This window comes from Culex pipiens, chromosome 3, assembly GCF_016801865.2.
Source record: "Culex pipiens pallens isolate TS chromosome 3, TS_CPP_V2, whole genome shotgun sequence".
Lineage (NCBI taxonomy): Eukaryota > Metazoa > Arthropoda > Insecta > Diptera > Culicidae > Culex > Culex pipiens.
Genome location: NC_068939.1, coordinates 75,454,063 through 75,481,781, shown reverse-complemented (window position 1 = coordinate 75,481,781; position 27,719 = coordinate 75,454,063). Strand labels below are relative to the sequence as shown.

General features: G+C 34.3%; 1 protein-coding gene across 1 annotated transcript in view; it reads left to right on the top strand.

Moving 5' to 3' along the window:
- Positions 1-27,719, top strand: part of LOC120415738 (uncharacterized) — a 197,020-nt gene that overhangs the window by 111,030 nt on the left and 58,271 nt on the right. The window contains exon 2 of the mRNA XM_052710239.1: positions 2,582-3,045. Within this exon, the coding sequence (XP_052566199.1) occupies positions 2,967-3,045 (79 nt within the window). The 5' untranslated portion in view covers positions 2,582-2,966. The remainder of the gene's footprint in view (positions 1-2,581; positions 3,046-27,719) is intronic.

The following is a 27,719-nucleotide window of genomic DNA, read 5'->3' as shown; positions in this document are numbered from 1 at the left end:
TTTTTCACGGTCTTCTGGACTTTCTTCAAATGATATTTTAACATTACTTTTGAAGTAGTTTACTAAACTTTATAATTTTCAATCGGAACTTATGGGACCCCAAGACGAATCGAATGAGGCTAAAACGATCCAAATCGGTTCAGCCAGTGCTGAAATAATTGGGTGAGAATATTTCAGTGCACACATCCACATCCAAACACACACACAGACATTTGTTCAGTTTTTGATTCTGAGTCGATATGTGTACGTGAAGGTGGGTCTAGGAGCTCGTTTTAAGAAGTTCATTTTTCAAGTGCTTATATAGCCTTTCTTCAGTAAGGTGAGGAAGGCAAAAAATAGGTTATTTTTTAAATCTGCAAAAAGGGCTGGTTGAATAAAATATTGAAAAATCTCTTCACCTCTTTTCATACCAAATTTTTAGTAGGTTCAATAAATATTTACAATTTTGCCAAAGGGTTTGTTCAAATATTACGTCCAGAGATTTTTGGAATTTCAGACCCCCCCCCCTCCCTCCTGTCACGCACTTTTCCTATACCTATACCTCCTCTCCCTATTCATGGACGTAATTTTTGAAAAAAATTCAAGGCAATAAATCGATAGTTAGTAGAAATAACATAGATCATCATTGAATCGATTCATGGATAACATTCTTCAAACTGCACAGTAAAAAAAAAGACAGTTATATTACATCTCGTCGTTGTCTTAATATCTTGTCACACGTCGGTATTCGATGTCAGAAATTAAATGTGATACTGCCTCACAAAGTGTGTAAGTTAACATCTTTTTATGTGTAATTTCACTTGGTCTACATAAATTAAGGTAATATATCCGAAAAAAGATGACAACCATCACTTTTTTCAAACTATAATTTTTTTGTTTGTTTACTGTGTATTCACAATAAACTGATTTGGAATAGCCGTATTTTCAAATTTTGGTTGTAAATACAAAGAATTGAAATTATTTTTAGCTTGTTTTGAATTATTTTGAAAAATCATAGAGAAACTTTTTGAAAAAAAAATACGTTCCCAAATCCAAACCTTTCAAATCGGTTGCCTTTAGACGTCGATGTAGTTTTTTTAAAAGCAATTTGTTATTTAAAGTACATATATCTGAAGCAGCCATGCCAGATATACAGATAAATCTGTGTTATACAGATTTTTCGATCCAAAAAATCACAAAAATCTGTAGATATAGATTTTTAAAATTGATTATATTTAAAAATTTCAATAATTTTGTAATTGAATGATGCTCTAATACAGTCATCCCACATATTCGGAACACCCACAAATTCGGAACACTTCCGTAATAATTTGTCAAAAACATGCCAAATACAGCTTTTCTGTCGACCCTACTATTTTTAGGACCTTCAATTGGACATTCTCTAACTATTTCACTAGTAAAAGTAGTACTTTTTGAACAAAAAACTATATATCAATACTTTTTTATCCAGAGCAGCAAAACACTGCCTGCAAATTGCCTGTTCCATAATTGTGGGATGTTATTGTACCTCCCACAATTGTGGAACACCCGAATTTAACTGATAATTACACAAAAAAAAGTTATCGGACCATACATAAAACATCACTAAGCTAGAGTTTAATCGGTTTCAGTGTGTGAAGTCATTATTTTGTTTAAAATATGTACTCCTGGAGAGAACCAAAGTTTGTTTACATCCGTAAGAAAAAAATGTTCCGAATTTGTGGATTTGAAATGTCAATGTTTTTCTTCAAAAACTTGGTATAAAAGTTAAAATTTGCAGTTGTTCGATACAGCATTCGAAAGATCGCAAGAAAAGCTTTCAAATAAAGGTAAAAGCGAATCATCAAGTTCAATTATCGGTTTGATATGATTATTGGAACATTGGCCGATCTGTAAACTGTTCAGAATATGAGGGATGACTGTACGATTAAAAAGCTTGAATCTGCTGTAAAATTTTAAAATAGGTCTTGTATGGCTTCGAATTTGACATGATACAGATAAAATACAGATTTATTTTTAAGAAAATACAGATCGCCCATAAAATAATCTGGCATCGTTGATCTGAAGTCTTCGCATCCAGTTTGCAACACAATCATTAATTTTCTACGCAGAAAGGATGAAATCAATTGTTTGAATGTTAACTTTTTGGCTCTTTCTCAAACCATTTTAATATTTGACCAATCAGTGCATCCCTGATAACGATTCCACCATCCTTGTTGGTTACTCAAAAGTGTGCCTGCGTGAAATGAAAAAAAAAAAATGTGTTCAAGCTCGTTCGAGAATGCGGAAAATGAAATTTTCTCGTTTTAACACAGGGTTTTTTTTTCTCTTCATTTTGTTCACAGATCGCTGATGATTGCGAAAGGGGCTACCCATCGGTGACCATCCCGGAGTGTTTGGTCGGTCCCCAACTGACGCACCCCCGGAAATATCCCTCGGAAATGTGAAAATGCACTAAAGGAAGAGGGAAATGGTAGAGAGTGAATTGAGGGATTGTGAAAAGGTGTTGAAGAAAATGATGAAAAATGCTTTTAATTAAAATTTTTAGGGAGTATTTTTTCCTTAATTGAAGTGATAATGTTTACCAAATTATTTTCCTCAGTGTTCATCGTAATTGAAAAGTGAAGGCGAGAGAGAAAGAGAGCAACACAAAAAATTAGTTAAACAGTGCTGCCAGTGTAATTGAAAGTCACGCCATTTGATAAAACACAGCGTTTGCACACGCGAATCAGATCACAAATCGAGTCAACTCCACGTGGCTTTCGTGTGGAAAAACCAAGATGGCCAAGAGTTGAAATTACAGGCACAAAAAGTGCCTCCGTGGTGTGAGTGTTCGCTGCTACACGTGGCGTGAAATCGTGCAGTGAAGTGGAAAAGTTGGGTTGATTGCCGCGACACGTGGTGCAGGAGGAAGCTGACAGCAGCCCTGTCAGAGGAAGCGGAAATTCGCGCGCCGGGCAAACACACCTAACACACACACACTCGCCATGGAATTGAGGATTGCACCGGTGATTAGATTTGTCACGATAGTAACCGCACTGCTGAAGCTGACCGTGGTTAGCTGTGGTAAGTTTAGGAAGGGGACACGTGGAAAGAGGGAGGGTTGGGGGAATTTTATCCGGAATTGGCAAACAAAAGTTCGCTGATGAGATTCGATATTTGCACACAAAGTTTCAGTTTCAGCCAGCGGCACGTTTTTCGCTAAATTCAGCGAAACCATTTTAATTAAAACTTCTATATTATTTGCTAGACAAATTTTGAAACTTGACAAAGGACGTGAATTTGTAATCATTTTGTTTAGATTGGGCTACATTTTTAGTCACACGTTGATTCTTGAAATTGTTTAAACATAAAGTATCTAGAACCGGGCATACGTTACGCTGTTTAATTCTTGGATACACAGAAAAAAAAATCATGGTAATATTACATCTGGGAAGGGGTACATCTTTTATGTCTGAAAAAAGGTGTAATTTTACCTCTGGAAATGTGTAATTTTACCACTTTTCTGTTGTAATGTCACTTTTTCAGTCTAAATTGAGGTAAAATTACATCATAAAAGAGGTTATATTCAACCTTCAAAAATTACAGCTTCCAAATTAACATTATTTTTTTCTGTGTACAAATAAGAACAATTTTTTGATGTAATTTGTAGATTGGCACACGATGAACAAATTGCAATAAATAAGATTTTTTTTAAATATTTCACTGTTCTAGAGATACCTACAAAGAAACCTCTTTTTACGCGATGCGTTACGTTTTTCTAATTTGTTGGTTTTTCTAGAATGACGCCATATTATTTCAATCTCTTAGAAGCAATTTGTACATTTTGTCCAGATCTAAAAATTGCTTTTTGAAGATGGCAAAAATATTGTATGGTTCATGAGAAATCGACGTTATAAAAAGGGTAACGCGTTTGCGTATCAAGCGAACTCATTCAAAAAAGTAGCTAGCGGGTTTGAAAAGTAATTTTTAATGCAAATCATTTTTTCGTTATTTTGAAATCGCTCAAAATTGAAACAAATGCAATTGGGTCCCAACATTAAGCTTCAATTCGTTATATTATTGTTTACAATAATAAAGCTTCTTTTTATGAGTACAATGACCTTTCCCGAGCAGGGGTAAATAACACGGGAATACCAAATTTTGGTATTACTTGGGCAAATAACAGGGACCAAAATGTGCCCTTGGTAGCCCAGTAATAGATGGTAAAATACCATGAAATCATACCAAAGTCTAGTATGTGGAAGGGCACAACAATACCAAACCATGTTATTCCAAGGGTAAAATAATACCTCAAAATAAAACCATTTCAATACCAAGTTGAGGTCTTCTGGATTTTTGAACATTGCTTGAATACCAAAACTTGGTATTGCCATGGTTTAATTTTTAGGTATTCCCGCGCCCTTGGAAAATCAGATTTTGGTATTCCTGTGGTCTTCCAAATATATGATTTTGGTATGATTTCATGGTATTTTACCATCTATTACTGGGCAACCAAGAGCACATTTTGGTCGCTGGTATTTGCACAAGAAATACCTAAATTTGGTATTTTCATACCATTTTTAGTGCAACAGTTGCAGTTAGTGAAAAAACGGAAATGATCCATATGCAACAGCCAAATCTACTCACCTGATGATTCCATGTTGTTCTTAGTGATATTCTTCACCACATTGAATGCATTTGTCATTGATGAACGGCCTGTGCTTGAAGTTCTTGAAGATTCTGAAAAATAACATGATTGAAAAATAAGTGTTATTAAAATGAAACTGGATTGAAATTCACCAAAATTCTATAATCTGTCGATTAAATCGTTTTTCAAAGTATTTGGTTATCCCAACTTAGAGAAATTTCAACGTTTAAAAAAAAATCTTAGTGGGTTTATAAAAAAAATTTAAAATCAGCTTTAACATTTTTGGGTTTCAAGTCATTTTAGCGCAAAATTAATTATCTCATCAAAATTTATTAAAAAAAATCCCATAGTTTCAGAGGAATTTGATGAAACCTTTCAATACCAAAATAATACCAAAATGTGGCATCCTGACTTAGAAATTTTTCCACAATGTCAAGTCATTTCTTTAGGGGGTATATCAAAAATGTTTAAAATCAAGTTTGAAATTTCCGGTTTTCAATGAAAGCATTCGCTTTGAGACATCATTTAAGCGCAAAATTAATTATTTTGTCAAAATTGGTCAAAATTTTCCCATAGTTTCAGAGGAATTTGATAAAACATTTTAATACCAAAATAATACCAAAATGTGCCATCCTGACTTATAAAATTTTCCACAATTTCAAGTCATTTCTTTAGGGGGTATATCAAAAATGTTTAAAATCAAGTTTGAAATTTCCGGTTTTCAATGAAAGCATTCGCTTTGAGACATCATTTTAGCGCAAAATTAATTAATTTTGTCAAAATTGGTCAAAATTTTCCCAAAGTTACAGAGGAATTTGATAAAACACTGTAATACCAAAAGAATACCAATATGTGGTGTTCGACCATTGACAAATTCTGCAATTTTGCAATATCAAAACAATACCTTTAATTGGTATGATAGCACATTTTGCTCTTGCATAATCCTTAAGACAAATTTTAAAGGGTCCAGGAATACCAAAATTTGGTATTGATACCAGAGAAAGGTATTATTACGCATTTCCCTTGTTATTTACCCATGCTCGGGTTTGTAGACCGCAAAGAATTTAAAGTGGATTTTTAAATCAATTAAAAAAAAAACTTTGCGGCCCTTCTTGACAGCTGATTACAAGGGGACCATAGTGGATCCATCGCAAAATGTTGTCTGGTCAGTTAATTTTTTAACATTAAAATAAAAAAAAAGTGATCAGAAACGGTTGAAATCGTGTTTTTTATCGTTGTTCATAAAAATTTACATTTGCATACATTGCAAATTTGTGTTTTTTTTATTTGGATGGACCTTTTTCCATGCAGTTACCAAAAAAGCCATTTTGCATAATTTTTTTTATGCAAGGCTGCTTACAACTTTTGGGGGTAAAACGGTCAAATTGGCAAACACTGTTGCTCTAAAATTTTGCCATTCTAGTGCGTTTGAAAAGTCAAATTTAATGTAACAATGCCTTATTTAGGGTAAAAATGAATTACATCGCTTCAAAGTAGCGATATTTACGAAAAAATAATTATTTTCTAATTAACATTCCAACGCCCAAGGCTCCAAAAAAGTTGGAACGGTAACTTCAACTCGCTGGTTTTCGGGCATAACTCACCCAATCAAGACGATTCTTTTTTCCAGTGATTTGTTAGGATGTCTAGATTATTCTAGAACTTTGCAGAACTCAATTTGATCAAATCTGTAATTTTTGCGAACAAAAACATCGTTCCAACTTTTTTTTTCGCGTGTAAAAAAAAAATCGCCAAAAATTCCGCGGAGGCAGTCTTTTTGAAAAAGTTGGATCGATGTTTTTGGTCGCAGAAATTAGGGATTTGTTCAAATCAAGTTCTGCCAAATTTTAGGATCATCTAAACATTCTTACAAATCCCTGGAAACAAGAATCGACCCGAATGGTTGAGCTATGCCCGAGAACCAGCGAGTTGAAGTTACCGTTCCAACTTTTTTGGGAGGCTTGGGCGTCCGTGTAAGTTGGACATGCGTTGGGCGTTCCAGTGTTAAACCGAATGACGAAATAATCATTATCCCTCTACTGTCCAAATTTTTTTTTTTCGAGTATATTTATTTATCCCGTGTTCAGGAGGTCATTTTAGCAACTTTTGTTCAACAAAAAACTTTACTTCTCTTGTTTTATGTTTTTCTTGTTTCATTTTTAAGTATTTTAATTTGCATTTATCTTGTTAAGTTTATTTTTGTTTTTGGTAGTATTTGGCCTATTCTACCACCTAATATAATTACATTTTGCCTATCTAATTTTTTCACGTTTTTACAGTCACTTTTTCAATTTTTTGCTTGTTTTTCACATTTTCTGCTATAGTATGGCATCATTATCATTTGAATTGCAAAAAAATGCGTAGAGGCATAGTCTGGGACACTACAAAAATTACTGCATACTTCTTTTTACTGAAAATATAGGAAATGTTAGTAAAAAACACAGCCAAAGTTGACCCCTAAAAAAATGACATTTTTAAAAACATTGGCAAAGTCACATAAAACAAGTTAAACTTCCAACTCTTGAATTTTCTAAAATTTTAAGAGTTCTTCTTTCCAATGCTATTTAAAGATCAAAAATCGGTTGGAAAATTGATTTTTGGCGATTTTTTAGATCGAAGCCCGTCTAAAGGCGGGGTTTTTTTTTTCACTTTATTTCACAACATTTTTCTTGAATTTACATTTCACCACTTGCAAAAAAGACGACAAATAAGCTCGGTAGAGATAATTTAACTTTGGATATTTCTAGAAGATGTTCAAAAAATGCTTAAAATGGCGCTCAAAAATAGCTTTATTATTAAAACGAACGATTCTTATGCTTTGTTTAAATTCATTCAAATCCCCAGAACCTCGTTTTTCTAAATTATAAACTATCGTTTGCACAGTCAGCCAAAGTGCTGCTTTGTATTTAAAGTCCCTATCACCGATACTCAATGATAGAAGCTCATCAGGATCTTTTACTAAAATTTTGAGTCTATTGTTCAGAATATTTATTAACCATCTCCAAATGTCTTCGGATGTTTGACAATATTTTATTAAGTGACTAACTGATTCTACTAAACCGCAATTCTCACAAAACTCCGAGTCCGTCCCTCTTATTCCGTATAAATGCAATTTCTTTTTGTTTAAAACTATGTCCTTGAAGATGCAAAACAGTACGGTTTTACAATTTGAATTTAAAAAGTTTGAATCTAAATTGTTTAACAAATTAGACCACATTAAATTAGGCATGTCCTCCATTGTTTTACATTTGATGTTTAAATTGTGAATGAAAAAATCATAATTTTTTTTGCTGCTGTTTAAATGGCTTTCAAGTTTGAGTTCATCAGCTTTTACGATCCATTCTCGCATATTTCTAGTTAAAGTACAATTATTGATTTGTCCTAACATAAAGTTGTCCAAAGGTGCGTTTCCATCAGCGTTACTATAAAGAATGTTTTTAATAAAAAGAGACTTTGCTTTTGATTCTACATCTGTCAGAGCGAGACCACCTTTAATAACCGGTAAATACAATTCATTTCTAGGAACCTTAAAGATAAAGCCTTGCCAAATAAACTGTCCGCAGATTGATTTTATCGCTGCTAAATGTTTATTATTTGGAGGAAATATTTGACAAATATACCAAATTTTGGACAGAACGTAAGTGTTCAACAACCACGCTTTCTGAAAAAGATTTAAAATACGTTTATGATGTAAATTTAATGTGTATTTCAAATTGTTCAAATAACTATCATAGTTAATTTCAACTAATTTATTGAAATTTTGGCAAATTAAAACTCCTAAAACATTTAGAGACTCCACTTCTTTAATTTGATGTGGACCAGATAAGCAACCATTAAAACGAAGATACTGAGATTTTGCAAAATTGAGTTTTATTTTAGAGTATATGCTAAAATAACTCACCAACTGCAAGACAGTATCAAACTCGTGATTGTTTCTTACTAAAATATTCAGATCATCTGCATATGCAACAACCTTCACAAAATTGTTAGCAATGAGACAACCAAAAATATTTTCATATAACATTCTGATGAGTGGTTCAATGTAAAGGGCAAATAATGCCATGCTTAATGGACATCCTTGCCTTACTGAACTTAAGATACGAATTGCTGAAGTGAGAAACCCATTAAACAAAATTTGTGAAGTTGCATTTTTATATAACTTTTTTAAACAATTTATAAAACTAGCTGGGAAGTTAAATTTCGTCAAGACGGCCCATAGGAAGTCGTGATCAACCCGATCAAAAGCTTTTTCTAGATCAAGGCTCATGAGAATTCCTTTGAATTTTTTTGATGCGTTTGCTTTAATGAGAATATTTCGAAATGTGCGGAGATTGTCAACGCACGAACGATCGGAGACACAAGCTGCTTGGCCAGGCCCGATAAGTTTATCTAACAGTGGCTGTATTCTATTCCATAAAATTTTTGTAAATAATTTACTATCTGTATTTAACATGCTAATTGGTCGTTTGTTGGATAAATCATAATTATCTCCTTTCTTCGGGATGAGTGTAATAATACCTGCAGAAAAACTGGCCGGTGGATAAGCACCAAGGATTAGATACGAATTATATAAATTCAAAAGGTCAATTTTCAAAAGTTCAAAGTGGTTTAGATAAAAATTATAACAAAGTCCATCGGGTCCGGGGCTAGTTCGTTTTGATGCTGTTTTTATAACCAATAGTAACTCTCCCTCTTCAATAGGTTTAAGAAGAGCTTGATGATAATCGTTGTCTAGACTAGTTTTAATGATTTTTAAAACGTTTTCGTACTCTATATCAGAATTTGGCTGCTTTTGAAAATTGCATTGATAGTGATCAAATATATATTTTTTTTAATTTCGTTGTGTCGGATGTAATTTCCCCATTTATTCTTAATTTCATAACGTTAGAAGTCATGCTACGAGTAATTTTCGTAGAGATTTGGAACAAGCCTAATTTTTCGTCAGATAACAGTGTATTTGCTTTGAGTTTGTAATTGCATAAATTTATTCGTCTATTCTCAATTTCCATCAATTTTGATTTGACTATTTCCAGATCCGATGTGACTTCTGCACCAGATTTCTGTAAATCAAATAATTAATTTAAACAAACATAGTAAAAATTCTTCTCTCGATTAAACTGCTGATTGAACAAATAACTTTCATTCTTGTAAAATTTCTTAACACTCGCTTTAAATACTGAATTCCACCAAAAATTAATATCACTATGAGAGTTTCTTTTTTGCAAATCTCTATACAGACTGCTAAATTTTGAGTTTATTTCATCATCGTTTAATAGAGATGAATTTAATTTCCAGTATCCCCTTCCCAAGTAAGAAACATTTGATAAATCTAAAACTTTATATTTTGCAAAAACGCAATGGTGGTCAGAGAAGGCTGTTGGTTTGGTTTCAATTTTTGTTACAGAATCACAAAAATGTTTGGAAGCATAAATTCTATCCAAACGTGACTTTGATCCGTTACGGTAAAAGGTGAAAAATGTATCGTTTCCCTTAATTTTCTTTTCAACATCGATAAAATCCATTGATGAAATCAAGTTTTTCAATCCCGTAGATATATTTTTTACAGCACTGTTTGAATCTTCTGTGTGAATAATACAATTAAAATCGCCGAGCATAATATTCTCCCTACCTTCCTTGAAGTGAATCAGTGTGTCAACTGTAAATAATTGGTCTCGTTCTTTCTTAAAACCACTTCCTGAATGTGCATAAATGTTGATAAAATTCAAATTGTCGATACATAGCGATGTTATCCTTCCGTTGGTGTTCATTATAAGATCAGAATACTCAATATTGTTGCGTAAAAGCACTCCCGTACCTTTTCCATCAGGACTTATGTTGATCAGAGCTTTGTGAGAATTGATAAATGAGAAATTTTCAAAGGCAACTTCTTGCATGAATATAATATCCAAATCGTTGTTCCAAACAAAGTCTCGCAATACATTTTTTTTCACCGTAGAGCAAATAGCATTAAGATTGATTGTAGCGATATTACGTATGAGAGCCATTAGAGAAATATGAATGAATTAGAACAAATTGCAAAAGAATGAATAAAATTTCGCGAAACCGACGGATAGAAACATTTTTTGAACATCCCTTCCACACCCTGACGTTGAATGTCTTAGTGATATTATCGTACCGAGTTATCGTCGTCTACTTACGTGGCCGACCCGGCCTTCGCTGGCTGCGAGATCTGGATCCTCTCTCCGTATCAAGCGTTCGGGTCGATCCTCGTGACCGATCACCGATCGCATCGATCGGGCCCCGAGCATGGGTAAATAACAAGGGAAATGCAAAATAATACCATTCAATGGTATCAATACCAAATTTTGGTTTTCGCGAGCCCTTGAAAAAATGTCTAAAGTGTATGTTAATACCAATCTGTAGTATTATACCAAATTATGGTATTGTTTTGTTATTGGGCAAATTTTAAGAAAATGTCGAATTTTGACATACTGTTACTTACTTACATACTTAAAAACGCAAATCTACTCCAAATTAAAGCCAACTATTTTATTTTGGTCTAAAAAAGTCATTTAATGAACTTTATAAATTAGGGAATACCATACATTGGTATTGTAAAGGTATTTTAAATAAAAATATTTAAATATAAAGGTGATTCATAAAAAAATCTAATTTAAATGATGTTTAACATTCTTAAAAGTATGCTGATACATTTGAAAATGATAAGAAAAACGTTTATATATTTAGACGATTAACTTTACGACAACAATAGGTTTAACGTGAAAAAATTTAAATTTTATAATGGATTTTACGTAACATTGTGTGTCTTTTTCGTCATAATCAATAAACTTAAAAAAATAATGTCAATCTTTGTTAATTTGATAAAATAACTCTTTCAATACCAAAATGTTGGTATGCATGTGGTATTCGAACTTCGTTCTAAAATCCTTTTAATATTGGATTTGTGTTGAATCCTATTCAGTTGGAATCATGCATCCTCGAAAATCCCACGAAAAATGCCACGCTGCCTGGGCTATAGCCTTTCTCGTTCTGGTTTAGTTTGTTTCTCTTTCTTTGAATTTCCTGATATTTTTGCCTGCAGCTAAAACATGTTGATGCAGCAGCAGCTCGTTTTCAACAAGCGTTGATAGCTCAGTTGGTAAACGGGTAGCTAAAATGGTGTCTGCACCTTACCTGTCATGAGTTCGATTCCAGTATTCCTCTAGTTTTCTTTACCTGATATTTTTTGGCTCTCCAAGCAAGACTTCGTTTTCCTGCCTGTTCGAAGGATTTAAATATAGCATCAAAATTCTACCCATTTCTCATTGCAATCCCATTAGCCAAATTGAATTCCCGCTGTAATCCTATAGAGAATTCTCATTGTTTTTTGTCCAATGAGATTTTTATTTACCCGGAAAGTTGTTATTTGTCTGGTATTCATTTGCCCTTGGAATGGCACGTTTTGGTATTGCTTTGGTCTTCCCCATACAGTTTTTTGGTATGATTTCATGGTATTATACCATCTATTACTGGGCAACCAAGGGCACATTTTGGTATTTGTTATTATGCCAAGTAATACCAAAGTATGGTATTCCCGTGTTATTTACCCCTGCTCGGGGCTGTCCAGCTTGCTCGTGTCTTCGTTCGGGATGGTCAGCTGCGGTTTTTTCTGCTTCGATCGGTCAACCAACGTGAAGGGCGAGTTCGCTTCGTCAGACGAGATGTCCGGATACGACTCCATTCCCTCTCCATCCCCTTGATCCATCGTGTTGTCGCTCAGGATCGTAATGTTGGAAACGCTGCGATCCTGAAGCGTGTTCGTCTCGGCAACGCCTGTAGCCGCGTAACTCGTGCTAGCTACGCACGCATCGGCTGCGCTCGTGCCAGCCGCGCTCGTGTCAGCTGCGCTTGTGTCAGCTGCGCTCGTGCCGGTCTGTTGTTCGGCTACAATCGGCGGTCGCTCGGGTCCACCGTCCTTGCATCCAGCACCTCTGTACGGCGGCACTGGCAGTAACGTCATGTTTAGCGATGGAACGTCCTGCTTTGTTCCCGACCCGATGATCGCATTTGCGAGCACATGGCTGTACTGTCCGCCATTTTGCTGCGCTTTGTTACTGGCTAGCTTGGAGCAGGTGGCCTTCAGGTGACCTTCCCCTTTGCAGTAAAAACATTTATTTTTAAGGCCCTCATAATAGAGCCGCGCCTTGTAGTGGCCGATGAACAGATTCGCTGGTATTTCCTTGGAAATCTCCATATGCACACCTCTTACGCCGCTGTACACGGAAAATCCGTACGCCGCCGGGTATTTCTCTCGAACATGTTGCCTGATCACGCCGAACTGTCCCAAACCTGTGGCAATGTCTTTATCTTCTATTTCGGGCGGCAGGTTGAAGATTCGCACGTACCGGAACAGGCTACTAGCCACATCCAGGCGAACGACGGAGGTGCTGAGGTCGATGTACTCGAAGGTGTACTGCTCTTCGATGGTGGCGGTGAACAGGTTGAACGCGGCGTCATCAATGAACTTGATGTAAAACTGTTGTTCGTTTTCGTCCTTGTAGATCGAATGTACGCTGGCTGCTGATATCTTCAACGTTCCTCCAACAAATCGCAATACGTCCATGTGCTGTGGTATCTTGGCCGCGGTCCCGAAAACTATTTTCAACGTGTTCTTCCTGGTTTTGTCCATTTTTGTTTCCGTAGTAAATTCCGTTTAGAAAAAAGAGGTTAGGTCACAAACGTGTGACAAAGCAACGCTGATGCCGGAGCACAGTCTAAAGCACTTGCGGTCGCTTCAGTGTCCGAGCGTCAACTGGGGTTAGGTTGTAGAGGGTTAAACCCCAATGCACCTCGAATCTGTTTTCGCGGTGTTCATTTGCTCGCGCCAACTCGCGATCTCCGGGCGATGAACTTTTCGCCCAATTTTGTCGCCGGAACATTTCTATGAAAATGCAAGTATGACTGAACATCAATTAAAATAACATATTTTCTGCTAGATAAACCTATCAACTTATTTAAATATTAAAAAAAAAAACAATTTTCTCGATTTTCTTTCAAATCGGAACACCGATTACTTTAAGCACACCCTAAAGTTAGGTTTTTTTTCTGTTTTGAAAATTATCTTACACAGCAAAAAAAAGTGTAAATTTGGAAGGTGTAATTTTGAAAGGTTGAATATTACCTCTTTTTTATGTAATTTTTCCTCAATTTAGACTGAAAATGCGACATTACACCAGAAAAGTGATTAAATTACACATTTTCAGAGGTAAAATTACACATTTTTTCTGACATAAATGATGTACCCCTTTCCAGATGTAATATAACATGATTTGTTTTCGGTGTACCTAAAAAGCCACGTGGGTTATGCATTACTTTTGTAACAGATTTGGCACCATCTTTAACTTTAGCTCAAAAGATGCATTTTAAAGTCCCCTAAATCTTTTTTTATTTCGGTTTTAATGAATAAGCATAGTTAAATTACTTTTTTGGTAACATTTAAGGGAATTTATTCAATCAAGACAAATGATTCGAATAAATCACATAAAATGTTTTAATTTGATGCCACGAAACATTGAAACAAGGTTAATTACAATTTATTTTAAAGATTCAACAACACTGGATATCATTAAATAACAATTAAAATTCTGTGAATTCCCTCAACCATTTTCAATTAAACAAATTTTCCACTTCACCACCTTTCACGCAGCGGGTTATTCGAGGAAAAATTATAAACTACCCTCGCGGAAGAGCCAGCCTGAAAACGGAAGCAAATTATGGCAAAATATGAAGATTGGAAGGGGAGAAAAAATCCCAGAAATGAATTAAAATGCAAAAAAGGAAGCCCCGACCCGGGTGCCGGCTTGAGAGAGAGATACCGCTCATTAAAAGTGCACTCCTTTTTTTCGCCAGAATGTGGCCTCAGGTGGAAAACACTGGCGTCAGCAGGGAAAGGCAACGCCATGGTGAAAGCTTTTAAAGCATCCGTTTTGCAACATATTTCAGTACGAGCGAAGCTTTCAGCAGATTGAATTTCAGGAAGGTGGAATAGTTTTTTTTTGCTTTGTTGATATATTTTTTATGATTGTATTTTATATAACCTAATGTAAAGTCTGTCGGAAATTCGAAACAAAATGTAAGATGTTGAACAAAACTAAGTTTTATTTAAATCATTTAAATTTTAAAAATTAAATAAAAGATTCCTTTTTTGTTAAAAATAAAACCACTTTTGTATGGCTGAAAAACAAACATTTGTATGTAGTTAAATACCCTCTAAAACTGAAATCATAAACTGCTGCAGCAACTTTAAACTCTTAAAAGTTTGTTATCTCCAAGGCTATTTTTATGCCATTGCTGTTTGCCCTCCAGGAGTTTGATACCCAGCTAAGTGTCAAAACTTTCTCATAAATTCATCGAAAAAGTCCTATAAATTCTGGTGCGGCGAGGACAAAAGTTCAAAGCCTAAGGGAGCCGACCGGAGCACTTCCGTGGAATTTTTGGCGACTTTTTAGCCTGATCATTTTTTGGCTTCTAACGAGAAAACTGGCCCACTGTTTTCACGCCCACCTCTACAGCAAACTAGCTGGGAGGTAGTTTTTGCTTGATATCCCGGTGAAAGAATTTGCTGTTGCCCGTGGCAATTGCAGACTTCTTTTGAGGATAACAACTTTGGAAGGTAATAATGAACTGTTCGTCGATAGGTTATTGATGAACTGTCTATTTAATATAGTTTTTTTTCTTTTTGTCTTTTAAATTATTGTTATTAATTTTATTCGAATTTACATTAAAAATGTGTAAACAAACTTTTACTAGATTTATTTCAGTTTATATTGAAACTAAGAAATACAGAGTTATGAAAAATGTATTGCTGTATAAACTTGAACAAATGAAAACAAACATTGTTGAAATGGATAAAAAACTATTTTGAATACTAGTGGAGCAGTTTTTAAAACTTCGGACAATGACTATTTTTTGTATTTTGTATCAAAGTAGTCATTTTGCATCATTAGTTTGTCCATAAATTTTTTTTGTACTAATTTAGCAACAACAAAAAAGCTTTTTAAATATTCAAAAATCTGTATCTTGAGAATGGGTTTTCTAATTGATTTCGAGCTTTCGCTGTTGTATGTGTTGGTTTTCTCTGAAAAAGAGTAATAACAATCTTTACACATTTACCCACATTTTTAAATATTAAATTTTCATTTTAATCCTAACTTTTTTAAATGTTAAGTTTGATTAGAAAAAGTAATGAATGAATTTCATTTTTGACATTGATAGTCGGACGCATATTTGAGCAATTCTCTACCAAAACCGGAAATGAGATTTTTTTATATGTTTTAGGGGACAAAAATCCGCAACTTTTGAGCCATTCAGAAGTATAGTCAAAAAATCTGCCACCGAGTTATGAACTTTTTTAAAAAACAGTGGTTTTTGGAAAAAATCGAAAATTTATACACAACTTAATTTTTCCTGGTTTTTCATTGTAAAATTGAATTTGCAATCGAAAAGTACTTTACTGATTTTTTGAAAAATAAAAAAATGGTAACTTTTTTTCTATTAAGGCCGTTGCAAATATTTTTCAAAGTTTATGTCACCCCCCCTCCCCCCCTTCAAAAATTGTCCGAAAAATCAGGGGGCAAAAATATATTTTTTTCAAAAAACTTAAAATTTTTAATGAAAATAGAAGCACTGAAAACCATCTAAATAGTAGTTTATGCAACAAGTTGCAAAAAGAGGATTTTTTCAGCACGAGTCGTACATTTATCCAACGAGGTTCACCGAGTTGGATAAATACGAAGAGTGCTGAAAAAATCAAGTTTTGCAACGAGTTCCATACAACATTTTTTGCAATTTCGAAAAACACCCATTGAGTGAAAATTTAAGTCAAATTTTCATGTATTTTGTCAATTAATCGTTTAAATCAAAAAAAAAGTTGAAAAGTGTTACTTTTCGAAAGAAGTGCTGAAAAGTTCAACTTTTCAGCACCCATTTCAGTGCTGAAAAGTAGAACTTTTCAGCATTTATTTTGAAAAGTGTTGCTATTCGATTCTGTTATTTTTGGTACAGAAAAGTAGGCTATTTCGTCGTTCAAGAATGACAGGAAAAGTAAGTAGTTTCACGACGGAATTGCAAAAATGCATTTTTCTGCATTGATAATTATATTTAGCATGTTTGGGCTGGATAAAAACCTTTTTTGAATTTTTGTGAAATTCCAGTGCACAGCATCGCAAAAACTTTTTTTTTCCGAAAAATAAAATTTTCGTCAATACTTAGATATTTTTGAAACTGATGATTGCAAAACAACTGGACAGGTGTGTAATGCATTTTAAAACATTTTTTCATTCACGGCTCGAAAATTCAATTTTCAATTCCCCCGTCGACTTTGGTCAGAGGCCCTAAACTTCGAAAAATATTTGCAACGGCCTAATTTTTTTTCAAAAATATCTATTTTTCAATGTTAAAATACAAAACATTCGTGAAATTTTCAGATCTGAAAGCAATATTTTCAAAATTTTAAAATCATGAATAATATTTCAAAAGGGCCAAACATTTAATATTATATTTAAAACATTGAAAATATTGTTTTCGAAAAGATCGGAAAAATTCACGAATGTTTTAATATTAACATTGTAAAGCGGACCATTAGTTGCTGAGATATCGACGTTAGAAAATGGTGGGTTGTTTGGGTAAAACATAGAAACATCAATTTTCCTGTTTTTAAACCTTTGCATGGCAATATCTCTGCAACTAAGGGTCGTATCAACAAAGTTCAAAAAGCAAAATAAAGAGAATTTTCTCAGCTTTTCAAAAATATTATTTTCAAAAGTGGCCAAGCATATCTCGGATTAGTTTTCAAAAAGACGTAAGAGCCATTGGTAAACATAGCCCTTTTTGCACCGGTAATCGAAGTACTTATGAAAAATCATTTTCAAAAATGCTTGAGATTGTTCATCTACACGTCCTTCAAGTGCCCTAAACTTAAAACAAATGAAATATTGTTTAAATCTGGAGAAAACGAAAATTAGTGTCCGAGGTCACGGTGGCTCTTACGGCTTTTTGAAAACTCACCCGAGATATGTACAAATTTAAATAAATCTCGGATTAGTTTTCAAAAAGCCGTAAGAGCCATTGGTAAACAAAGTCTCTTTTTAATCGGTATTCGACATACTAATGAAAAATTAATATCAAAAACGCTCGAGATTGTTCATCTACACGTCCTTCAAGTGTCCCAAACTAAAAATAAATTAAATTTTGTCTCATTTTCGAGAAAAACGAAAATTACTGTAAGAGGTCACGGTGGCTCTTACGGCTTTTTGAAAACTCACCCGAGAATTAAAAAAAAACTGCGACTATTTTCAAAAAAGTAACCTAAAAATTTGAAATTTAAAGCGGTGCACTTTATCAAAATTTCACTTAAGTACTTTTTGATTCCAAATTTGATTTTACATCGAAAAATGAAGCGGAAAAATGTTTGCGACCAATATTTCAATTTAAAAAAAAAATATCGGTATTGTTGAAAAATTCATAACTTGGTAAAAGATTTTTTTCCCATTCTGGAAATTTCTGAAAAGTTGGCATTTTATGTCCTCTAAAACATATCAAAAAATAAAAAAAAAATTAGAATAGTGTTTTTTTGCAAATCAAGATTTAGTGATAAAAAGTTGAATAAAAAATCACCAAAATTTGTTTTACCCTGTTTCATTTTTTTCCAGTGTTGTCCGTATCCATACCTACAACTTTGCTGAAGACACCAAATCGATCAAAAAAATCCTTCAAAAGATACAGATTTTTGAATTTCCACATATCATTTTTGTATGGACAGCTGCCAAATTTGTATGTTAAATTATATGGACAAACTAATGATGCAAAATGGCTTCTTTGGGCATACCGAAGGCACCAAAAAAGTTTCAGCCGGATGAAAAAATATAAAAATTAAAATTAAAAAAATTAAGAAAAAAGACCGATTGCGTAGAGAACTGCTCATATATAGGTTAAAGTCACTTCAAATTTAAAAACAACACCATGTTCATTAGGGTGCCCAGAAAAAATGACCCCCTGCTCCATAAGCAAAAAACGGTTGTTTGAGTTATTTTAAGCATCTGTGCAAATTTTGAGCGCAATTGGTTTTTTTTTCGCTAATAACTTTTCAGGATCGAGATTTACAGCTTTGGTTGTCATTTTGACATATCAACAAATAAAAAATAGTGTTTTTTTGCAAATTAAGTTTTAGTGACACAAAGTTAAATTAAAAATCACCAAAAAAAATTTACCATGTATCATTTTTTTCAGTGTAGTCCTTATCCATACTTAACACTTTGCCGAAGTCACCAAATCGATCAAAAAATTCCTTCAAAATTATATGTACAAACTAATGATGCAAAATCGCTTCTTTGGTCATACTGAAGGCACCAACAATGTTTAAGTCGGATCAAAAAATACAAAAAAAAATCGAATGACCGAAATCAGAGAGAATTGCTCCAAGGAAAAACATAAGATCTGTCTTGGCCAATATCACTAAAAATTAATCAATTGCTAACAAAATTCGATTTTGACCGCCACCGTTTTTTGACATCTCAAAAGTTTTGATACAAATGATGTCAAGATCTAGCATAAGACCCTCAGTTGGATCGGTAATCGAAAGTCCTTAACACCGTATCAAAAGTTAAGAGTACTAAAGTTGAATTTATACAACTTATAATTGATAAAAATCCTTTATAAATGTGAAAAAGGCACGTACAACCATAAGGCAGATTGCGTAACGATTTTTAATGAAAAGTTACAACCGATTTGAACCAACAATTCCGTTGTTATTATTGCATGTATTTGGCATGTTCGCCGTCATGTCTGATGGTTGTGCCCTGGCACACGGAGTACAGTTTTTCCCACATTTGCCTTTTCCGACCCAATTGTGGCCATCACTGTCGACGACAGTTACTGCCACACGCCAACACCGCGAGCATACACGCGCCGAAGTTGTGAACTGTGTGTCATGCTGATTTGTTTCGGTATCAATCTTCTTGCAACATTGTGAGAGTATTTCAGTGGTGCAGTGGTGGAAATTTTTAGTTGATCTTATAAAAACCGATTTTATGGTAATGTTACAAATTCTATGTTTTATCCAATTTTCTTTATTACACATTTTAGAAATACAATGCACAATACACAAAAAGTGTCTTTTTCCACCTCTGCCACCCTGTTTACAAGGCCCCAGGATGCTTAAAGGTATCGTTCCCCCTGCACAGCCCAGATGGGAAAGTAATGTTCCAATATAAATCAATTTCAACTCCAGACATCGAAACATGCCCCAGCACCCAAAACATGGCATAAACATCGGGAAATGGCGGAAAATTGTAGTGAAGGGGAGGAGAGGTTTTGCAATGTGACACGGTTCCCAAGGACCAACTGAAACTTGTGTGGCACAACATTAGGTGCAACAGCTTTCTCCTTTATTTTGATCGTGTTTGCCGTTGCCGAGAGTATAGCCGGGGTTGATTTACGGTGGTCACACATCTTTGAGCACCGGACGACACCGCCGGCAACCAAGCATAGTTCCAGTGACAACGCAAGACGAAGTGTCTAACGAGAACTCAATCAATCGATGTCCGGCTGGCTGTCTGGGAGTTTCTTGTCCGATGAGCGGTAGGAAACGGTGTGTGATGTTGTGGATTTTAAAGGAATAACTTACGCAATACACCTGAGAAATTATCTACGGAATCAAAAATCATGGTCACTATTTGAAATAATAAATGGACTTTAAGAGCGAGTCCACGAACAGAGCAAAAATAGCATAATTTTCAACCTCAAATAAAAAAGTGTTCCATCCAGATATCAACTCGGTTCGACCTGCAGCTTGGGACTACCATCTAAGACTGAGAACACTTTGAGTAAGGCAGTTTAAAATATTAAATAGACACTTTTACTTTTTGTAAATTTTTTGGCTGTAAATTTTTGCTTGGGGGACCCCTTAGATCAAATTTTCCGGTGATAATTTCATCATATTCGTGTTCCTGAGACAATTTCACAATAGAAACGAGTATAAAAATGTTTATTATCATCTATTTCAACCCTTTCAAAAATGAAAGTTTAAAAAAACAAGAAGCTGCTTTTTGTGTCATCTAGTATCCTAGGAAACGAACTTGATTTTCAATAATGTGATCCGAAGATTTTTTGAAACTTTCATTTTTGAAAGGGTTAAAATAATTGAAAAAAAAAACATTTTATGCATGTTTCTATTGTGAAATTGTCTCAGGAACACGCATATGATAAAATTATCACCGAAAAATTTGATCTAAGGGGTCCCCCAAGCAAAAATTTACAATCAAAAAATTCACAAAAAGTAAAAGTGTTTATTTAATATTTTAAACTGCCTTACCCAAAGTGTTCTCAGTCTTAGATGGTAGTCCCAATCTGCAGGTCGAACCGAGTTGATATCTGGATGGAACACTTTTTTATTTGAGGTTGAAAAGATTTAACCAATTGGGATGCTTCTCCCTGCATATTGTTGCATTTTTTTGGAAATTAAATTGAATTTTGCCTAAATTATAGCCTTTTTAATTTTTTTAACGTTTTTGAACCTTCAAACTTTGTGGCCCGATTTGCCCCACTTCCCGTTGACCTAGAGCGCTCATATTTTTGCCAGATGCTAGTTTTATATGTACAAACAACCCCTGAAAATTTCAGGCAGATTGGTGAGATCGAAACTAAATGGGTATGCTTTGTCCGTGTACTCGCTCTTAAATAGCTATATTTTGACACTTAATCAAAATAATTGTAAAATAATTTTCGATTGCAAATTCGATTTGACCTTAAAAGACAAGGTGAACATTTTTAAGCACGAAAATTATTTTTTTTAAATGAAAATCACTACTTAAAAAAAAATATAAATCGTCGGCAAAATGTTTGTCCATACTTCTGAATGGCTTGAAAGATGCGGGGTTTTTTCCCTAAAACATAAAAAGAATCAAAAATAAAAAAAACGGATTTCGAAATTTGAATTTTTGTGAAAAAAAGTTAATCAAAAAATCATTATTTTTTCCGTGTACTTATTTTTCTGAATAGTCTCCATCAATACCTACATCTTTGCCGAAGACACCAAATCAGTCAAAAATTCCTTGAAAAGTAACAGATTTTCGTATATTTACGTACCATTTTTGTATGCAGAGCTGCCAAAATTGTATGGGTGAACAAATTACACAAAATGGCTTCTTTGGTGATAGAGAAGCACCCTATAAAGTTCGAGCCAAATAAAAAAAATCTAAGTAAAATCCGGGTTTGGAGAAGAATTGCTCAACTGTTTATTTATATTTGTTTTCAACATATCGTCGCTTGTGTGCTATCTTGTAACACGTCTGCTGTAAAAAGATAGGACGTGTCACAAGATAGCACACAAGTGACGATATATTGAGATAAAAATTATTAAGTAAAACTTGATAACTCTTTGCGTATAAAGAAACCTATAATGTTTATTTCAGTGATTATTTGTTTATTTGAGCGAGAAAAAGCTAAGCTTTTCTCGTTCGCGAGTGAGGGAGAGAACTTTTAGTCCCTTCTTCTCCTCACTCGCGTTCGCTCTTCTTCTTGCCGCGAGCACTCGCGAGCATCACGTGCTAGCAGCTCGAGTCTCACGGTGAGAACTAGAGAGAGGTAAATATTTCTCACGAGAACGCGAGAATTTCAGTACTGGTTTATTTGATATGCATTTTTGTTATTCTCCCTGTTATCAAAAATTTATATAAAATCAGTGCGTTCAAAATGTTCTCATTGTTTCAAAATCTTTTTTTTTCAGTTTTTCTATCAAAATTTTGAAAATTTGAATGCTTTAATGTTGACCTAATGACTCAAAAATTACTTCACATTAAAAAAAAATAATTAACGAAAATAAAAAAAAAAACATTCCATTTCTATTTAATTCCATGATTTTCAAAGTAAAATTATCAACGCCTACAACTTGCAAAAGTACTATATCTTTCAAAATGTTTGGCTTGGTTTTGCTAAATTAAAAAATCTTTCGTAATGAACCATGGAATGAACATTTTGAAAATTCTCTGATCAACACAACGTTCTTTCTCGCATCTGAGAACTGAACTGTTGAACCTTCATAACCCAAACTACCGCTCTTCGTACACAACTACCTCGGAGTTCATCTAGTTACACTCACTCCACACGTGTCATGAATCAGTTCGAAAAGTGAAAAAGAGCCAACAACAAAAAGAAGTAGAAGAAGAAGGCAAAGTCCCTCCACTAACAAAGGCGATCCATCGATGTGTAAAGCTGTGAACAAGATTTATTCACCACTTCTACGGCCCTGGCCCGGCATCATCCATCCTGTGTTCGGAGGTTGTTCCCGATTTCGTCGTAGAACATACGGTCGAACGTGCGAGTAGAAATTGGGGATAATCAATATTTCCGATTGGCCGGACCGGACGGGGTTTTTTTTCTCGAAAGTTTTTTCACGCCACTTTGGGCACATCAACTGGGTTCTGGTGCGATGGCGGTGGTCCTTCAGGATCATCAGGACGACCGACGACTACGGCGGCGACGGTTGAAGGATTGCTTTTTTGTTCTGGTTCGTTTGAGAAACCCGCATGACGACCTCCGTGTGTGTGGTGGATGGCAATCGGTCGGCAGAGGTCCATGCCAGCAATTTGGACTTATTCCGGTTCGGTGTTCACAGGGTGGAGAGGGTCAAACTGTTTGACTTGATTGAGAAGAAAGGGGAGTTTTTTTGGTTGTTGATGTCGATGAGGTTGCTAACCGATTGTCGAAAAGAAATCTGGAGAAGTTTTACGGTTTTGTCGGCATTGAGCGGAATTAAATCCAATTTGTGTGAGGAATTTTCTTTTAGTTTGGACACTTGATGCAATTGTCCGAGTGACGTAAAACCATTTGAAGGTGATTCCAGCATTATTAATTTAACGCTCAAAATTTTAATCATGATGCACTTTTTGTAAGTTAGATTCGCTTGGAAATGGTCAGTTTTTCGAAAGATGGTCCGAAACCGCAATCTAGCGTGACGAAATTAATAGCGTTAAGATTTAGAGCTTTGATGTGTTCGGGACAAATGATCAGTTACAATTGGGGCATCTTTTGGTAACTTAGGGGTGGTTCAGAATTATTGTCATTTTGATCAATTTTGCCTGAGCAAGCAAAGCATTTTTTCTATACGAAATATGTTAGAGTCATTTTTGTGCTTTAGGTAAGGTTGCTTATTGAAAAATTAGTTTCTTTTTGACTTCATCAATTCAACAATTGAATATCAAAAGAATAAAATTTGGTCCATTTGAACGACAGTTATAGTCAAAATACACATTGTACAGTACCTTTTTAATACCGAACCGTTCTCTTTATCGCATGCCAAAGCCCAGTTGTGAGTGTAGTGAAAAATGTAAAAATGAAAATGTTTATTTAAAAAGATATTGGTCATAGATCTAGGGTTTTTTTCTCAAAATTTATTTTCCCTAAAAGAGCACTCAGCTAGCAAAATCTAAACGTCGAAATATGTACCCTCCCTGCAAAGGCTTATGAATTGCTCTCAGTTGAAAGGTTCTTCAAATCTCTGAATTGCAAATGTAACATTCTGGAACAGAACTGCTAAATTCTAATAAAAACACAAATTGAAATTGAAAATATTGGTCAGTCAGAATAAACAAAAACAGTGAAAATAATTCTTGATGTAATTTATTATTTAAAAAAATTAGAAGGCTTTGTTTGGCAGGTTAACACTCGCTCCTAACTCCACTCAATTTGCTGTTTTTTTTTACTATTTATACACAAGTTATAAAGGTCCCATTACAGTTGTCGGCTGTGCTGACGAAGTTGGTGGCGTCGATCAATTATGCGGAAAGCAATTTCCGTAACTCACAATATTTTGTAACACTGTTGATATGATGATTAAAAAAAAAGTCCGTTCGAACCCAAAATTTTACTGAGTGTTCCTTGGCAAAAATAATTGGATATGTTATGTAAAATTTTCTGATGAATCCGATAAAAATATTTTTATAAGCTCTTTGGTCCCTAGAACTTCTAAACAGCATTTTTAGTTTATATACGTCCTTTTTAAATATTATGCTAGATTTTTTTAAACTCCAAAGATTTTTTTTTCTAAAACCCACTATCACTATCATTTGCGTTCAAAAGAGTTAAAATCGGTTGAAATCGCGAGAAGCAATTTTTTTTTTGATAATTTTTTTTTGCGAAAATCGTCACCCGTTTTTACTCCATTCCTCCCTAGGTTGAATTTAATGAGCTTATACAACTTTTCCCACTAACAAATTTAGGAACTATTCAGTTTTTTTTTGCCAATAACTCCACAAAAAATTAAAAAAAAATCATGTTATAAAATGTGAAACTGGATGGAACCAAGATATAAAAAAAATTAAGAGCTTTAATATTTAAATAAAAAACAAATACAATGTTTTAAAAAAGAACTCGTAGAAATGAGTTTTACAAAATATTTGCTATTTTGAACAATTATGATATTTTAAGTTTGCCAATTTCAGTTTTAGACAATTTAAAAAATATTTTTTTATATCAATTAAATATTGTGTTTAATTATTTTTTTTTATCAAAAGTGACTGTGATTTATTTGAAAACATGAAATTTTCCAAAAAAAAGTGTCAGATGAGGAAAAGTTTTTAAACCCGTTTAACGACTTTGGATTTCTTTCACATGCTTCATTTTACGAAAAAAGGTTTTGAAAAAATTTCTTTTTGCGTTTCTTTTTGTTTCGTCGTCCGTGTCTGTTGCGGGTGACCATGAACGACTGTGGTCAACGACTACCTACTTTTTCAAAAAAAAATCATTAAATAGCGATAACTCGTGATGTTTATAAGCAAACCCGTTATGTTTATATACCTATTTTTTGTAATTTTCTGCTCTACAACTTAGTAGAACATTGTTACACTCTAAAAATAAGCCTGCAAAGTTAGGAAAGGCACGAAATTTTAAAATGTTTTTTTTTGTTCTAAATGAAAAAATGTCCCTTCTTCTTCCTAAATTTTCCTTAAAATGTCATGTTCCAAAAAAGAGGAAAATGGCAGAGTATTCAAAACTTTTAAGTGTTTTTTTTTTTCGATGAAAAATACGTTTTTTTTGGAATTTTGAGTACGCCATCAAATCGGGCGTCTAATTTTACATAAAAGTCCCTTTGACACCAAATTTCTATCTCATCACCGTTTCAGGCTGCAAATTATTGAAAAACACCTCTTTTTTCGCATGTTCAAAAATGACAGGGGTCGTACCGCCCCTCCTTCATGAGATATCAAAAAACGGACCTCGGATTCGTGATCATGGACAAAAGTTACCCCTTAGGGCAAAGTTTCACACTAAGCTAAGAGGGGTCGGGGCAACTTTTCCCGATTTCGTGTGAGTTGGAGAGAATTACCCCAATAATTTTCATAACAATTTTCAATTAAAACTATCATTATTGTGAAATATAGAGCTTTGCTTCCTTCAGCAAAATTGCCCACAATTAGAATTTTTTTTAAGACGTTGAAAATTGCTGAGGTAGAAAGTGTTATAAAAAACTTTGTTTTTTTTAAGAAGTCTAATGCTTTTTTTTTCTAATTTATTAAAAATATTTTAACTAATTACCTATTCTCTACAAAATTGGCCGGTTTCAACCATTTTTATTTTTTGTATTTTTTATTTGGCTCAAATTTTGTTCACCCATACAAGTCTCCATACTTTGTTGGCAGCTGTCCATACAAAAATGGTACGTAAATATTCGAAAAACTTTAACTTTTGAAGGAATTTTCTGATCTGGTTTCTTGGTGTGATGTCTGGTGTCTTGGACAAAGTTGTAGGTATTGTTGAGGAATATTCAAAAAATAGGTAAACTGAAAAAATGCCGTTTTTTAATTAACTTTTATCCCAAAAACTCCATTTCTTAAACTACGTACTTTTGTATTATGGAGATTTTTTTATACGTTTTAGGGGACAAAAATTCGCAACTTTTGAGCCATGGAGAAGTATGGTCCAAAATTATGCCTCCGAGTAATTATTTTTTGCAGTCTTTTCGATTTTTAAAAATAGTTACCATAATTAACCACTTGTGAAAACTTTTTTTTGCAAAGTTCTGAAAATTTACTTAAAAATTGTGTAAGAGACAATGAAGTTTGGACCTCTGGTTGCTGAGATACAGCGGCCTAAAGAAAAAGAAACAGGAAAATTTATGTTTTCAAAGTCTCACCTAAACAACCCTACATTATCTAATGTCGATATCTCAGCAACTAATGGTCCGAATTTCCCGATCTTTTCAAAAACAATATTTCGATTTTTTTATCTAGACTAACATTTCAAAAGGGCGTAGGGGTAGAGTCATAGGGAAGGCCCCAACAAAGTTAGAGTCAAATTTGCTGAAATTAGTAAACTTGTTTTGCGCAAGCTACATTGATTCACCCTGGATGAATGCTTGATAATATGATTTATCAAGTTTGAGTTGCTTTAAATTTCTAACTTTTCAAAAAAAAATAATGCTATTTCACTTAGAAGAACAATGAAAAATATCCATGAAGGGCATTTTGGATTTGAAGTGAAACAGAACAAGATGACAAAATCATCATGAAAATGGCAAATCTATAATATAAGCGTAGATCATCAATCTGTAAACTTTGACAACTTTTTCGTTTCATTTTGTAACTTTATTTCCCCTTGCTAACAAAATGACTCAAGATAATCGACGTCGATCAATCCTTTCTACCCCTTGTGGCGGGATTTGCTCGTAATCACTTTTCAGTGTCGACGGGATAATTGTTTGTGGGTGGTGAAAGTTTGCTTGCTGGGGGAGAGGACTATCGACCAACGATGGCAGCAGCGATTTCCTCGCCACGAGTTTTTCCTCTCTGTTTATGGTTGATTGAAAAGTTTTCTCATTAGGACGGGCACAGGCTGGCCTCAAGTTGCTCGCTGCAAAAGATGATAAACAGTGATTGAGCAAAAGTTTGCAGTAATTCAGGACGAAATTATGATCTCGTCGTCCCCCGTCCGGGAAGGGGCACATTTTAATTGGGGTCAACTGGTTTGTTGGTTTAAGAAAATGCTGTGGTGAAGCATTGAGCGGGGAAACTTTGGCGAAATTCGAAAGTTAATGTCGCACAATCATGCTAAGGATCTTGTTTGAGGCAAAGTTCCGTTGTAGCAGCAATTTGTGGTT